The 14,592-nt window shown below is 39.4% G+C and overlaps 1 protein-coding gene across 1 annotated transcript in view; it reads right to left on the reverse strand.

Moving 5' to 3' along the window:
- Positions 1–7,918: 7,918 nt before the first annotated feature.
- SAMTOR (S-adenosylmethionine sensor upstream of mTORC1) overlaps positions 7,919–14,592 on the reverse strand; it is a 46,977-nt gene continuing 40,303 nt past the window's right edge. Inside the window, exons 3-5 of the mRNA XM_089692662.1 lie at positions 14,248–14,400; positions 12,442–12,553; positions 7,919–9,617 (exon numbers count right to left, since the gene is read on the reverse strand). Coding sequence (XP_089548788.1) covers positions 8,991–9,617; positions 12,442–12,553; positions 14,248–14,400 — 892 coding nt within the window. The 3' untranslated portion in view covers positions 7,919–8,990. The remainder of the gene's footprint in view (positions 9,618–12,441; positions 12,554–14,247; positions 14,401–14,592) is intronic.

Genomic DNA, 14,592 nt, shown 5'->3' on the forward strand with positions numbered 1-14,592 from the left:
TACTTAAAGGATAAGCTCAACTTGAGCATGTTACACTCGTTTTTAGGGCTCTAGTGACAGCTAGCCAGGGATCCTCTCCTCCCTGCTAGCTGCCACTATTTAAAAAAAAAGAAAAAAGTTATGTGAAAAAAATAAGAGTTCTATGAATGGAAAAATACAAATACTGACAGCATTTGTGGCTGCTGGCCTTTAGTTCTCAATAAACTACCAAGGCACTGTTAAGTGTTATGGTAGTTCATTGTCTCTTTCTGTCAGTGTGTATCTGCCTGTCCATATGAGGTATGAGCAGCCAGATAGAGTAAGAAGTCTGCAAGGAGCCCTGCATGGCACCTGCGATCTGCTGATCGTGGGTGCAATGCTTTCTAGGTTCCAAGTAAAAAAAATAATAAATGCATCTTTTATTTACTTGCAAATAGATATGCATGTATTATTTGTTTTTTAAAAGGTGAACTCATCCTTTAGGCAAGTGCAAATTGACCTCTAGGGATGCTGTTGAGGCCTTTGGTTTTGGTGAGTGTACCTTTGGATTCCTAGTGGAGGTGGTGATTGGACATGAGCACAAGGTGTGATTTGTCTATTATGCTTTATATCACTTGCACTTTTTGACCCCTTTCGTGCTCTGAGCTCACCATATCTGCTGAGTGGAGATATTGGAAGTACACAACAGCCGGATCACCTTTCATGACCCCCCAAGCTTTCTATACACTTACAGTGCCTTGAAAAAGTATTCATATCCCTTGAAATTTTCCACATTTTGTCATGTTACAACCAAAAATGTAAATGTATTTTATTGGGATTTTATGTGATAGACCAACACAAAGTGGCACATAATTGTGAAATGGAAGGAATATGATAAATGGCTTTCAAATTTTTTTACAAATAAATATCTGAAAAGTGTGGTGTGCATTTGTATTCAGCCCCCTTTACTCTGATACCCCTAACTAAAATCTAGTGGAACCAATTGCCTTCAGAAGTCACCGGATTAGCAAACAGAGTCCACTTGTGTGTAATTTAATCCCAGTATTAATACAGCTGTTCTGTTAAGCCCTCAGAAGTTTGTTAGAGAACATTAGTCAACAAACGGCATCACGAAGACCAAGGAACACACAAGACAGGTCAGGAATAAAGTTGTGGAGACGTTTAATGCCGGGTTAGGTTATAAAAAAAATATTCTAAGCTTTGAACATCTCATGAAGCACTGTTCAATCCCTCATCTGAAAATGGAAAGAGTATGGCACAACTGCAATCCTAACAAGACATGACCGTCCACCTAAACTGACAGGCCGGGCAAGGAGACTCAGAGAAGCAGCCAGGAGGCCCATGGTAACTCTGGAGGAGCTCCAGAGATCCATAGCTCAGGTGGGAGAATCGGGTCCACAGGACAACTAATAGTCGTGAACTCCACAAATCTGGCCATTTTGGAAGAGTGGCAAGAAGAAAGCCATTATTGAAAGAAAGCCATAAGAAGTCTCATTTGCAGTTTGCGAGAAGCCATGTGGGGAACACAGCAAACATGTAGAAGAAGGTGCTATGGTCATATGAGACCAAAACTGAACTTTGTGTGTGGCAGAAAACTAACACTGCACATCACCCTGAACACACCACGCCCATCGTGAAACATGGTGGTGACAGCATCATGTTGTGGGGATGCTTTTCTTCAGCAGGGACAGGGAAGCTTGATGGAGCCAAATACAGGGCAATCTTAGACGAAAATCTGTTAGAGTCTGCAAAAGACTTGAGACTGAGGTGGAGGTTCACCATCCCAGCAGGACAACAACCCTAAATATACAGCCAGAGCTACAATGGAATGGTTTAGATCAAAGCATATTCATGTGTTAGAATGGCCCAGTCAAAGTCCAGACCTAAGCCATTTGAGAATCTGTGAGACCTGAAAATTACTGTTTACAGACACTCTCCATCCCATTTGACAGAGCTTGAGTTATTTTGGAAAGAAGAATGGGCAAAAATGTAACTCTCTAGATGTGCAAAGCTGATAGAGACATACCCAAAAAGACTTGCAGCTGTAATTGCAGCGAAAGGTGGTTCTATAAAGTATTGACTCAGGGGGTCTGAATACAAATGCATGCCACACTTTTCAGATATTTATTTGTAAAAAATTTTGAAAACCATTTATCATTTCCCTTACACTTCACAATTATGTGTCACTTTGTGTTGGTCTATCACATAAAATCCCAATAAACTACATTTACGTGTTTGATTGTAACATGACAAAATGTGGAAAATTTCAAGGGGTATGAATACTTTTTCAAGGCACTGTAGCATTAGGATTGTGTTTGCTGTTAAAAAATAAATGGCTTGGGCCTAATAGTGAACTCGGATAGTGGTAACTTAGCATACAGTATCTAAACACAAGAACAAAAATGTTCTGTATTATTGCAGCTTACCAGTCCTTAAATATCTGTATTAGTTTTTCAGCATGTATTTTATTTTCAGAAAGTATAGAAAAACACCTGTTCATCTTGTTAGAAGTGTAGTGTCCTTGTCACTGAAACCATTAAAATAGAATGTTACATTATTTATGTAAACTACTAATTTCATCATTCCCCATGTAATGGAAATGAACATAAGGCAACGGCAACCTTGTTTGAATCCCAGCCTGGGTGGCAATAATGGTTCCCTCCACAGGTACAGTGGAGCCACCCGGGACAGGAAGCGTGTTGTTGGTAGGATTTCCAGATGAAAATAAAAGGGGAAAACTCTGATAAAAGTAAATGAATGCAGCCACATCATATGACATGTAAGCTGCAATATATTCAATTTTTGTTTTGGGGTTTAGATACCCTTAACATAACTTTTCCTTACCCTAAGATCTCTTCTGTTTTTATCTGTGACACATTATATATACAAAACTAAAGAGGCCTTGGAAATGTATGTAAATAATAGTACTCAGATCAGTAGAGGTGTCTGCTGACACATGGATGAGTTGCTGTTTGAATGTAAAGTATCATATTTTTATCCTGAAGAGGGTAGCTTTGATCTTCAATGTCTGTGCAACTGAAAATTCAAATTAAGTCTGGGCTCCTCCTTATCTTAGAAGAGGGAATTGAGTAATCTTTTTGCTACAAGTATGTAGAAAATTTGCATTATTCAGGAGGGGAAAAAAAAATGTTGTGGGCTTCAATATCACTGGTCTTTCTTTTAAATATGTGCAATACCTTCTATTGTCTGTGATAAATTTAAATTGGAACTTTAGTCAGAAAATCAAGTCCTGCTAGATCACTTCAGTCCAGCCTCTTTTGCAGGTATAGCTATGTAAAACATTAAAAATAAGTGCCTATACTGTTTAAAATCCAATAATACACTGCCTCACCCTGCTCTGTGCTGAATTTGTAGAGGCTGATCTGCTGACAGGCTAAAGATTAAGGTGGAACTAAACCTATCGATTTGTCTCAAAAAACAGTTACATTCCAGGCATGCCAGGAATGCTGTCACGTTTGCTTGTGTTCTCAACCAAACTGTCAAATAACTGATCACATGTGCAGTACCATGGCAGTTGCAGATGAAACAGATGGCAAATTCCTTGGAAAAGGATAGGAGGGTTTAGTTACGCTTTAACTGCTGCTCAGGACTCTGGGTTTCAACAAAATGGCAGCCTCCAGCAAGACGAAACAGGAGGCAATTGACAGCACACACTAATTGTGGTAGCATAATTATTAATGTGGAATGTATGTTCCTTGCTAAAGAACATTATTTTTTATTAATTTTTACGAATAAAGTTCACCTTTAAGTCCGGACACCTGTTTTTTGTTTTTTTTTTTTTAATAGGGAAGAACCCTCATGAAGGGACTCTCTAAACCTTAAGTTGTTTACATTCTTCATCAGTTGGACTTTTATTCAGACACCAATATGCCCAATCAGAGGAGTGACAAAATGTGAGGTCTGCCAACTATCAGTTTTTAGGGGAACTCCAATCCTAAAAACAACAAACTGAGTCTATAAGCTCAAGAGAGATTGCATGTTTTTTTTAAGCTTCCAAACATTCCAGCAGCATTTAGTGCCCAGGCATTTCTTAAACTAATCCACCACCCCATCTTTATTGATTTAATAAAGACAAATTAGCTGTTCATTTGCAAGGGGAATTTTCCATTAGCTTAGTGAATGTGGTGAAGCTCTGCTGACTTCCATTATCCACTCTTCTGCAAGCAAAAATGGGAATTTTGACCTCCAGCAGGCCACTGGTGTGAATGTCTCTGACCAAACAATCAGAAACAGACTTCCTGAGGGTGGCCTGAGGGCCCGATGTCCTTTTGTGGGCCCTGTGCTTACTGCCCAGCCCCATTGAGCTTGATTGGCATTTGTCACTGAACGCCAGAATTGGTAGGTCCACCACTGGTGCCCTGTGCTTTTCAAATATGAGAGCAGGTTCGCCCTGAGCACGACAGATGTGAAAGGATCTGGAGAAGCCGTGCAGAACATTATGCTGTCTGTAACATCGTTCAGCATAACCATTTTGGTGATGTGTCAGTGTTGGTCTGAGAAGCCATATCCTTGGAGGTAAGCACAGACCTCTACAGGCTAGACAATGGCACCCTGACTGCAATTAGGTATCGGTATGAAATCCATGGAACTATTGTCAGACCCTACGCTGGTGCAGTGAGTTCTGGGTTCCTCCTCGTCCACAGCAATGCCCAGCCTCATGTGGTGAGAGAATATAGGCAGTTCTAGAGGATGAAGGAATTGATACCATTGAATGGTCCCCATGCTTACCTAACCTAAATGCAATAAAGCACCTTTGGGATATCATGTTTTGGCCCATCTGACGCAGCCAGGCCCCAGACAGTGGGTGAGTTTCTTTTTTCACATGTGGAGGCCTATAGCCATAAACTCTAAGGGAGCCCCCTGGTTATCCCACAGTTTGAAAAAAAAAATCTAGATAATCTAGCACCCCATAGACATAGTAAATAGAAGTAACCAATCCTGCCACTAATAGAAGGTTTACAGGGATAAGCAGGGCAAATAAAACAGAAGGGAAGGAAAACCCTAGCATCAGAGGGCTGCAAAATGTACAGGAGTCTTTGCATGTCCAAGTATAGATTACACAAATGTCTGTGTCTGAGGGGACCTTGTAAAAACTTGACTTCTAAAATAGTTCATACCAAGGCATCTTGTACAATGCAGTATGTGAGCTTTCAAGGACAGAAGTTCCTATGTAGGGGGTGGTAAGGCCTGAGTAGGAAAATAGGTGAACACCCATTGTAACAATGTGGGAAAGGGGTTAAGAAATCATGTTCTTTTCTTACGCGAGCAGAACTAGCGAGGGAAGAACTTTGTTGGACTTAAAAAAAAAGTAAAAAAAAAAAAAAGGAGGAAGGTTTGCCATGACAGAAGGACCCTCAGCAGATGGTGATTGTACCCGAGAGGGGGTGAATGGATGAAATCCATACAGTTAGAAATACATAATGCAGAGCGAAATGTGAAGCTGGATGATGCGGCCTGAACCCTCTTCTCATCAGTAGCTGCCTCCATAAAGGGACTTGCCAAAGAAGCTTGCCCTTGAAGAGCATGCACAAAAATGTGATCATTTTGGTTTCTTTTCTTGTAGTATACATGGTATCTTCATATCCACTACATTAGGGTTATGCTGCCACCTTCAGGAACAAGAGACAGAAAATTCCATCTTAGACATAACTCCTAGTTAAGCAAGGCTTCAGTTTTTGTAGCAAGCTATGAACCAATAAGGAATAGGGGTGGGATCACTGTATCTTATGAATTTTTTTAGGTACATCAAAAAAACTCATTTTCTTTATCATACATCCCAGGACACAAGGTATCTTCATATCCATTACTATATGGATGTCCCAAAAGCACTGACTATGAGGAAGGGGCAAAACAGCCAACAGGCCCCAAATACCTAAACCAGAACATGTTAGAAACTCACACAACAGTCTGTAAAACTCCCTGACCAAAGAAAGCGTTTTCAGCAGCTTGAACATCAACATGGTAAAACTTTGTAAAGCTGTTACCTGGTTTTTGTTTTAGACTTTTGCACACTTGAGCTACCAAAGCCTGATGAAAAATAGCCCAGGAAGCACTAACAGTTCTGGTAGAATGAGCCATCACCACAAAAGGTGGAGCCTCTCCCTTCAGCCTGTAAGCCTGAGAAATAAGCTGCTGGATCCACCTAGAACTGGTGGGTTTAGAACTTGCATCATCATTCCTTGAAACTTCAGGAAGCACAAAGTGAATCATGACCGATGAATTGCAGCAACTAACTTCAGGTAACACCTCATAGCATGAACCACATCTGAGGTGTGAAGAACCTTGACCCTGGTGACTGAGGACTGGGACAGAAAAAAGGCAACCTAGTTTATATGAAACAAAGAACACACCTGAGGGTCCTCTCTTGTGGGGTACTCACAGAATGGACATGGATTAAGGGGTTTAAGCATGTCTAGTATGAGGGCATCACAGTAACCCAGGCTCTAACTAGGTTCCATGGCTGTTTCTTTTAAGAGTCATGCAAAAGGGGTGTGTGGCAAACAATGAACTTGCCTTGTTGGCAGAAAATGGCTGCCAGAAATGCATAGATAAAATTCTTCTAAACAGTATGTGAATAACTGGAAATAAAGTTCTGGTTGAGAGGTGGGGGATAAAATAAATACATTTTAAATAGGAAAATGCTAACCTATTAGACAATACACTTATGGAAAAAGCACTAGGAGTGCAAATCTCCATATACCTGTGCCTTTACTGAAATGCCATGAACACAAGCAGCTTTATGTCATGTAGAATAAGGATTTAGTGTAAATACAGAGCCATTAAGATGAGTATGCCAGGGAACCCCTGTGTTCCCATGTCTACATGGCTGGCCCATCGAAGCTCCAAGCTTCGCATATCACAGTGGGCATACTCCCAGATAAGTCTTCAGGATCTGGGTGCCATAGGAATCACACCCCCAAATCTGTATAGCACCCTGCCGCTACACTACACTCATTACACCACGTGACAAGGTGGCACCAAGCGCAGTATCCAATACCCAAAGTAAACATTACAGGCCAGCCCAGCGATCTTAGAGTCTGAGTAAGGTTCCCAAACTGTGCTTGAGGGTCACTGATCTTGAAACTGCTAAAGCACTGAAAGCAGGAAAAAAAGTGCCAGTTGATTATATCTAGTGAAAATATAGTAGAAGGCAACCATCACCTAAAAACACTAACATAAAACTGGAGCTTCATGGGGTAGGTGGGTTTATATGGAGACACAGAGGGAGAGGACACAGCAAAGCCTTTTCCATTAATCCAAGCACCTGAGGGTAGCGGTATATAACCCATGGTCTATGAATTGATTTCTGTGTCCCGTATGATACACTTTGTTTTCTTCATCAAGGGAAAGGAGACAAGGGATGGAATGCCTGAGTGGTGAAGTCACTCATAAGGTTACTATGGGCCATTTATTGTCCGCATCCCTCCTCTCTCCTGAAGCTGGTTGCTGGGAGCCAATCCCTTGACCAGACCAGAGCACCCTGAAAATAGGCAAGTATAAGCATCTTCCTTCTACAGGGTAGTTAGAACAGGAGTTAGAGGGGGTGGAACCATTTTGAGCTTAGTTAGTTGTAGCCTGGACTTCCAATTTGTTAGGATTTTGGCTTTGTAAAGTGCAATGTGAACACCACGAAATAATGAAACCCATTCTGTACTTAAAATGAAGAAACTGAAAAAAAAAAAAAAAAAAGTGTCTTGGATGTAATAACTTTAGATTTCTTTCTGCCATCAGACTGCATTTTTGAAGGAATACATTCTATTTTTAAAATATTGTGCTGGATATTCAACAATGGTGGTTACAGTTACAAATTTGAAGTAATGAAAATAAATATTTCTATTTTCATGAAATGATTGTATATTATTAGCATTATTCCTTGCCACATTACAGATCACAATTTAAATGCATGCCAACATAAAACTCACGCAGTAACATTTTTATTAAATTGTCATATGTGCCTAACAATTAACATATTACTTCCAGCAATTAGATGATGACAAGTAAAAACGGCAGGCACTTGTTTCTAATTTCCTAACCACTCTAAGAGATTTTTTTTTTTTTTTTAATTAAAGAAAAACAAAAAAAATATACAATTGTTTTACATGGCCTACAGTTTTATTAGGAAGACAAACATTTCTGCAAAGCATAATACTGGCATAAACAAACTGAAGTGATTTGAAATATATCTGGATTGTGGTGTCAATACTTGATGTTTTCATACCAGGAAATATCAAGCATTTACAGCAATTGTTCGCCACGTGTACTTCAACTGAGAACAAACTAAAAATCAAACCAAGAATAAAATGAATAAGTTATTTAGCTTAGAAGAACAGACAAACCTATATTCAGTGCAAAATCTCATAACGAGGTATTAAGATGAAGAAAAAAAAACAAAATCAAAAAAATAAAAATAAAAATCACGTTTACACAACAGATGATAAAACCTTATGTGCAATATACTTCTCCCAAAAACTGTTACAGTTACTAATTGTGCAATATTATTATTGATAGAAACGTACACAAAATTATTGTGTAGAAAAAAAAAAAAAAAAAAAAAAAAAAAAAAAAGGAGGAACATGGTTTTTGATACTTTGGAATTTCCTTCCATCAAAAGGCATTACCCAAAAGGATAGACAAAATATTGCTTTTACAAAAATGAATAGTGCACATACAATGAACAAAAATAATGGTGGGGAAAAAAAAAAAAAAAAGATGCAAATTTATTTTTTGCAATAAAAATACTAGCCTTCAACACTACAAGGATTAATTTTTATACAGTTGGTACCTTGAAGAAGGAAAAGAAAAAAGAAAAAAAACAAGAACTGTTAAACCATTACTACAAAGTATCATCCAGTTTTCCGCAGCAGTAAAAACTTCTAAAATACAGGAGTAAGAAAATAGCAAACTTTGTAAACGTTTATTTTTCTGGTTCAAGTCTGTATCTTGCCACTGGCAATACAGTATTATTGGCATTGGAAATATTTAGGACCAGTTTAGCTTAGGAGGAGAATAGGATCTTCAAACTCGTAGAAAGACATTGAGCTGGTTTGACTCTCTCCAGAGTCAGAATCGTAAGGAGCCTCTGGCAGCTCAGAAAATGTGTATGCTAACTGTTCATCTTCCAGTTCAGATCTGGCACATAAAGGGCTGGAGTATTCCTCTTCTCCAACATAATTGAAGTCTTGAGGGATGTAAAGCATATCTGGATAGTTCCTTGTAATCAGATCACTTGTAGTTTTTAGTGATGTTTTTCTAAATGCCATGAGATGCATGTGGGAAAATTTGGAGTATGTCATACGCTTGAAACCAAGAGATTCAATGGCAATTTTCCAGCTCTTCATCATCATAGCATGACGATTCTGATGAGAAGAATCTGGGGTGATAATGAGCAGCAAGCCATTCAGTGCAAGTAGTTCATGAGCTTTCTTACAGCAAATCCATCGCTGATAATGTGATGGGAAATAAGACAGTAGAAGGGAAAAGACAACTACATGGAACAGTTCAGCAGGTAGATAATCTATAGGATTTTTTAGCTGCCTCAGGAAGGCCTCAATGGCATCAGGTGCAAGCTGAAGTGGTCTCTGGATTTGCAAGTTCAGGAAGTCACATTTGTAGACCGTCTAGAAGAAAGAAAAAAAAAAAAAAACTATTAAAAATTATACCAAGGCATTTATTTGTCCTCACTGCCTGCACTGTCATGCATTTTGCGGTGTTTTACTACACAGGTAAGGGAAAGACACTGCATGGACTTCAGAAAGTAAATGGTTTCCAGTTGAATTCTAATCTTTACGAAGTGACACAAACACTGGGCAAGAACAAGGCCTGCAAGATGAATTTGGATGCATTGTGCTCTATTTTGCCATTCAAGTAACGGGAAATCCTTCAGAAACAATACAAAAGTATGTGAAAATAAATGACAACGTGCATCTCTATTTGGATTGTATCCTGCTTAAAGTGGTTGTAAAGGCTCCAGGTTTCTTACCTTCATGTATTCTATGCATGAAGGTAAAAACAAACAAACAAAAAAAAAACCAAAAACAAAACCTGTGTGCACCAGCCCCCCCTCCCAATACTTATCTGAGGAATTTTTTCATACAAACACAGTATATATACCTGCTCTGTTCTTGGTTCCCCCGCCGGCGCTCCTGGCCCCTCCCTCCTGCCAAGTGCCCCAGAGCAAGCAGCTTGCTATGAGGGCACCCAAGCAGGAATGCTCCTGAGCCACTACTCTCTACATCCATTCATACACAGAGCCCTGGCTTGTGTCCCCCCCCCCCCATTCGCTCACTGGCTGTGATTGACACTAGCTGGAGCCAATGGCTCCCTCTGCTGTCTCAGCCAATGAGGAAGGAGAGTCCCTGGAGAGCAGAGGCTCTTGTGCACATTGCTGGATCGCAATGTGGTTCAGGTAAGTATTGGGTGGGATCTACTGCACACAGGGCTTTTTACCTTTAGCCTTTCCAATCACTTTAATTGTAGCTGTATTAGTGCACTTGCGACAGGAACAACTGAATACTGTCTGTTATACTTTATTTGCACGAATATACAATTTTTCAGGACATGTCCCCGTCATCCAGGTCCAAGCAAAGCAGTACTCATACACAGTTTTAGTAGAGTGTTAACAAGACAATATCTAAGAGAAAAACAATGTGCATACTAACGGTTATTAAGCTTTTATAACTGGCGAGATATAGCAGGGAGAAGACTATGGAATTGAGGGGGGGGGGGGGGGGTCATCGTAGAGGTTAGAATAGTAATAAAAATGTTAAATTGTGATTTAGGAAGCGGAAGTCCACATTTAGACCATTATTTCTGTGTCAAATAGAATTAACATTCTTGGTTCAAAAGTTTTCCTTTCCTGAGTAGTTTTAAAGTTCCCTTTAAGAACCAAAACCTTCAGACCTCCCATAGTGGAGTGTAGTTGTGAGAAATTATGTGTCCCTCAGCTTTCTAAATCACTATTCAACAATTTTAGGACTACTCTAACCTCTGTGATGACCTGTCTCCCCAAATCCGTAGCCCTCTCCCTACCGTATCACACCAGCTATCCCAGCTGAATTGCCTTTGGGTGTACATTTGTTTGTGTGTGTTTTTTTTTTTTTCTTAGAGATTGCCTTAACACTAACACACTGTGCATTAGTACTTCTTGCGCCTTTATGCCAAGGACCCTGAAAGCGTGTCCTGAAAAATTTCATGTTCATGCAGAAAGAATGAAATAAAAAAAAAAAAAATGTCACAAGCTGAGCAATTTAGAGAATAGGATATAAAAATGCCTCTGCCACCTCTAAATTCTTCCCATCAGTCCCTTTCAGTGGTGGACAGACTTAATGATCAATAATGGAGGCTTGGGACATGAAAATGGTAGGACCAAAACACGTTTTTGCAAGAAACATTGAGATTTGCATACAACTCTAGCTGCCTGCAACAGCTCTGCAATTTTATTTTGTCATGCACGTCTACTAAAAGTTCCACTGATATGCATTTTATCTTAAACGATAAGTTCACCTATGGGAACAGGTTACATGTTCCACCCATTTTTAGTTTTTTTCAGTTTGCATGTAACATGTTCCCAATGCTGCAGTTGCCGCCCAATTCCTCCCCCCCCCCCCCCCCCCCATTGACAGCAATACGGGGAGAGGTTCTCCGTACGAGCTGTCACTTTTTAAATAGAGCCCAGCCATGCATGGCTCCACCCACACAGCCCCATCATTCAATCAATGTGAATGAATGAACTGCGAGTCCCAACAACCTCAGCGGCTGTCAGCTTGCATTTCTCAATGAACTACTATGGCGCTGTGGAGCACCATGGTAGTTCATGGATTCTGTCAGTATATCTGCTTGCCCATACATCCCATGTGGTCAAGCAGAGATACTGACAGATCTGCAGGAAACCTGCACGGCACCAGCGATCTGCTGATTGCTGGCGCAATGCTTTACAGGCTCCTGCAACCAAAAATAAATGCACATTTTTTGCAGGTAAAAAAAGTACATTTATTATTTTTGGTCAAAAGGTGAACTTATCCTTTAATAAGCTAAGTATGAATTCTCCAAGCTTGTGAAAGGGATTTTTACTTTAATCTACATTCAGACAATGGGCCTTTATCGCCATCAACATTTTCAAATTATAGGCCCACACACACGAAGATGCAGAAAGATTGTGGAAGGGGTATAACATTAGCTAGAATAATAATGGTGTGTTTCCACTGAGGTACAGCATGAAGATTTGCTCCCGGTGACCATTTCTATGGTGCAAAGTGACCTGATTTTGCAATCTCCAGTTTTAGGAAATCAACTCCAATATATTAATAACATAAAAGAAGTCTGATGTATACTATTACGTATATACTGTTACTGTACTCCACATTAGCTTTATGCATTTGTAATCAACTGCATTTATTTTGTACACGTGTACGGGTGTCACCTAGACTCTAAAATTGTTGTTACCTCAACAGCAGGCACAATATCGATACCAACAGCCAGAAAATCTTCATATTTTACAAATGGATTATAGCAGCTTCCTACATCAAGTAACCTGATCTTCCCAGGAAGGTGAAATCTGTTGGAAAAATAATTGAATGGTAACAACTTCATGCTAAAAAACATTTCTGACAATTCATTAATCACTTAACGTGTCAAACGTTTGCTATTATTTGCAAAAATAGATTTCACAGATAATACTACAATTTGCTACTTCTGTTTAACCACCAGTTGTCCAAGGCCATTTTGAGATTTTTCAAACATGCTAAAATCAGGTTTTAATTTTTTACTAGATTACTACTTAGCATACCAAAACATTTTCTGAAAGCAGAGGCCGTAGAGCATAAAGGGGTGGCTGCTGCAATTTCATGTCACACAATATTTGCGCAGCTATTGATCAAATGCAACTTGGGCATTTTAGACTGATATTTTATTTCACATTTATATAGAGGAGTTCCTCTGTAGCGTGGATGGGTTAATAATTTAGCAACTTCAAAGCAGCTAATCAAACATAGATTTCTGGGGCTGTTGGGGAAGGAGGGGGGCTATGAACTTTTACCTGATAGCCCAATCAACAAAATATCGGTATTTTTTCATTTATATAATAAAAAAAAAAAAAAACATAGTGGCGATCAAATACCACCAAAAGAAAGCTCTATTTGTGTGAAATAAAATTCAAACCGGTAAAACCTTCCGGAGGTCAAGGAGTTAAAGAACTAAAAACTTCACAGTCAACTATGTAATAGAAAAATCAAGCTCTGGAGGAGAAATTATTCAGCTACAGACTGCTTATCTAGTAAACCCTCTGCTGTAGACATTTTCCACCCAAAATAAAATGTGTATGGTCGAGACCAGCATAAAAGGCTAAAATACAAGTGGAGTATTCCCTATGGGTCAGCCATTCATCCTTGCTTTGTGCAAAGAAAGCCTTCATATGTGATAGTAAAATTTGTGAGAGTTGCATTTCTTTGCTTTGAACAAAGTGGGAATGACCCAGTCAAAGATACAAGCATCCTTTAGGGACTTGTTAGTTAGCCATGGTGTTAAAACCAGTGACTGAGAAGCAGCATGTAACAGTGGACCTTGGGCCAATAAGTTTGGTCTGTTTGGAAGATGCCAAGGCTCATCTGCCAGAAGTCTGCCAGTAGGTCTGTTCGTCTACCATGTTCTTTTGGGCCAATTTGGTGCAATGAGAAGACCCTTTGGAGGAGATTTACAAAAAAACTGATGCACCACACAGAAGCTGGGCAGCCGTGAATGGTAACTATTCAGCTTACAAATTTTATTGTCAAAGATTAATTGAACAAGTTGAAGTTAGAATCTGGTGCAGCCTGCATAGTAACTAAGCAGCATCTGTGTGCACTAGTTTTAGTAAATCTCCCCCTTTCTATCTTTTGAAGGAGGACGGATCCCCCCCCGTCGGGAGAACACAATAGATCCTCGGGAGGGATTAACCAAATCAACACTGACTGTGTGGTTGTAGGAAAGAAAAAAATCACACAGTCTATGGCCAACTTTAGGCAAACAGTCAATGGCTGCACTGAGCCACTGATAGCTGTAGTTTGATCCACAAATCTCTACTTTAACCACAAAAACAAAAATATGAAAGGGCTGCAAGTAAAAATGTGAAAGTCAAAACATTACTATGGTAAACAATGCAAAACCTCAAACATACACTATGATTTATCTTTGATACCTATCCATCTTTCCTAGAAAGCTTTGATAAAATCATAAATAAGAAATGAATGAAGGCGAACATGTAAAGCTACTTACTCTTGATTTGGAGTGTTGCCATTTGAAATGCTAAGGCCAGAAGCAAGCATTTGTTCACAAGCAGCAGACTGATGATTATTTAAGGCCGCTCTCCTTGCATCTTTTTCAAGCGCTTTTCTCTTTCCTCCATTGAAGAAATATTCTTGACAAACACTAGGAATACAATTTTACAAAAATTGTTCAGTTCTGTCATTTTACTAAAAAAAAAATCAAAAAAAAAAAAATCAAAAAAAAAATCAAAAATCACATGAGTGTGCGCAGTTACTGAACCATTCCAAGCCAAATGCCCTTAACATTGTTGGGGCGTGGGGATACTTGAGGACAAAGGCTTCTAGCCCTTAACCC

Source organism: Staurois parvus, unplaced genomic scaffold, assembly GCF_062004578.1.
Source record: "Staurois parvus isolate SC_StPar_1 unplaced genomic scaffold, SC_StPar_1.0 ptg000599l, whole genome shotgun sequence".
In the NCBI taxonomy this organism is placed as follows: Eukaryota; Metazoa; Chordata; class Amphibia; order Anura; family Ranidae; genus Staurois; species Staurois parvus.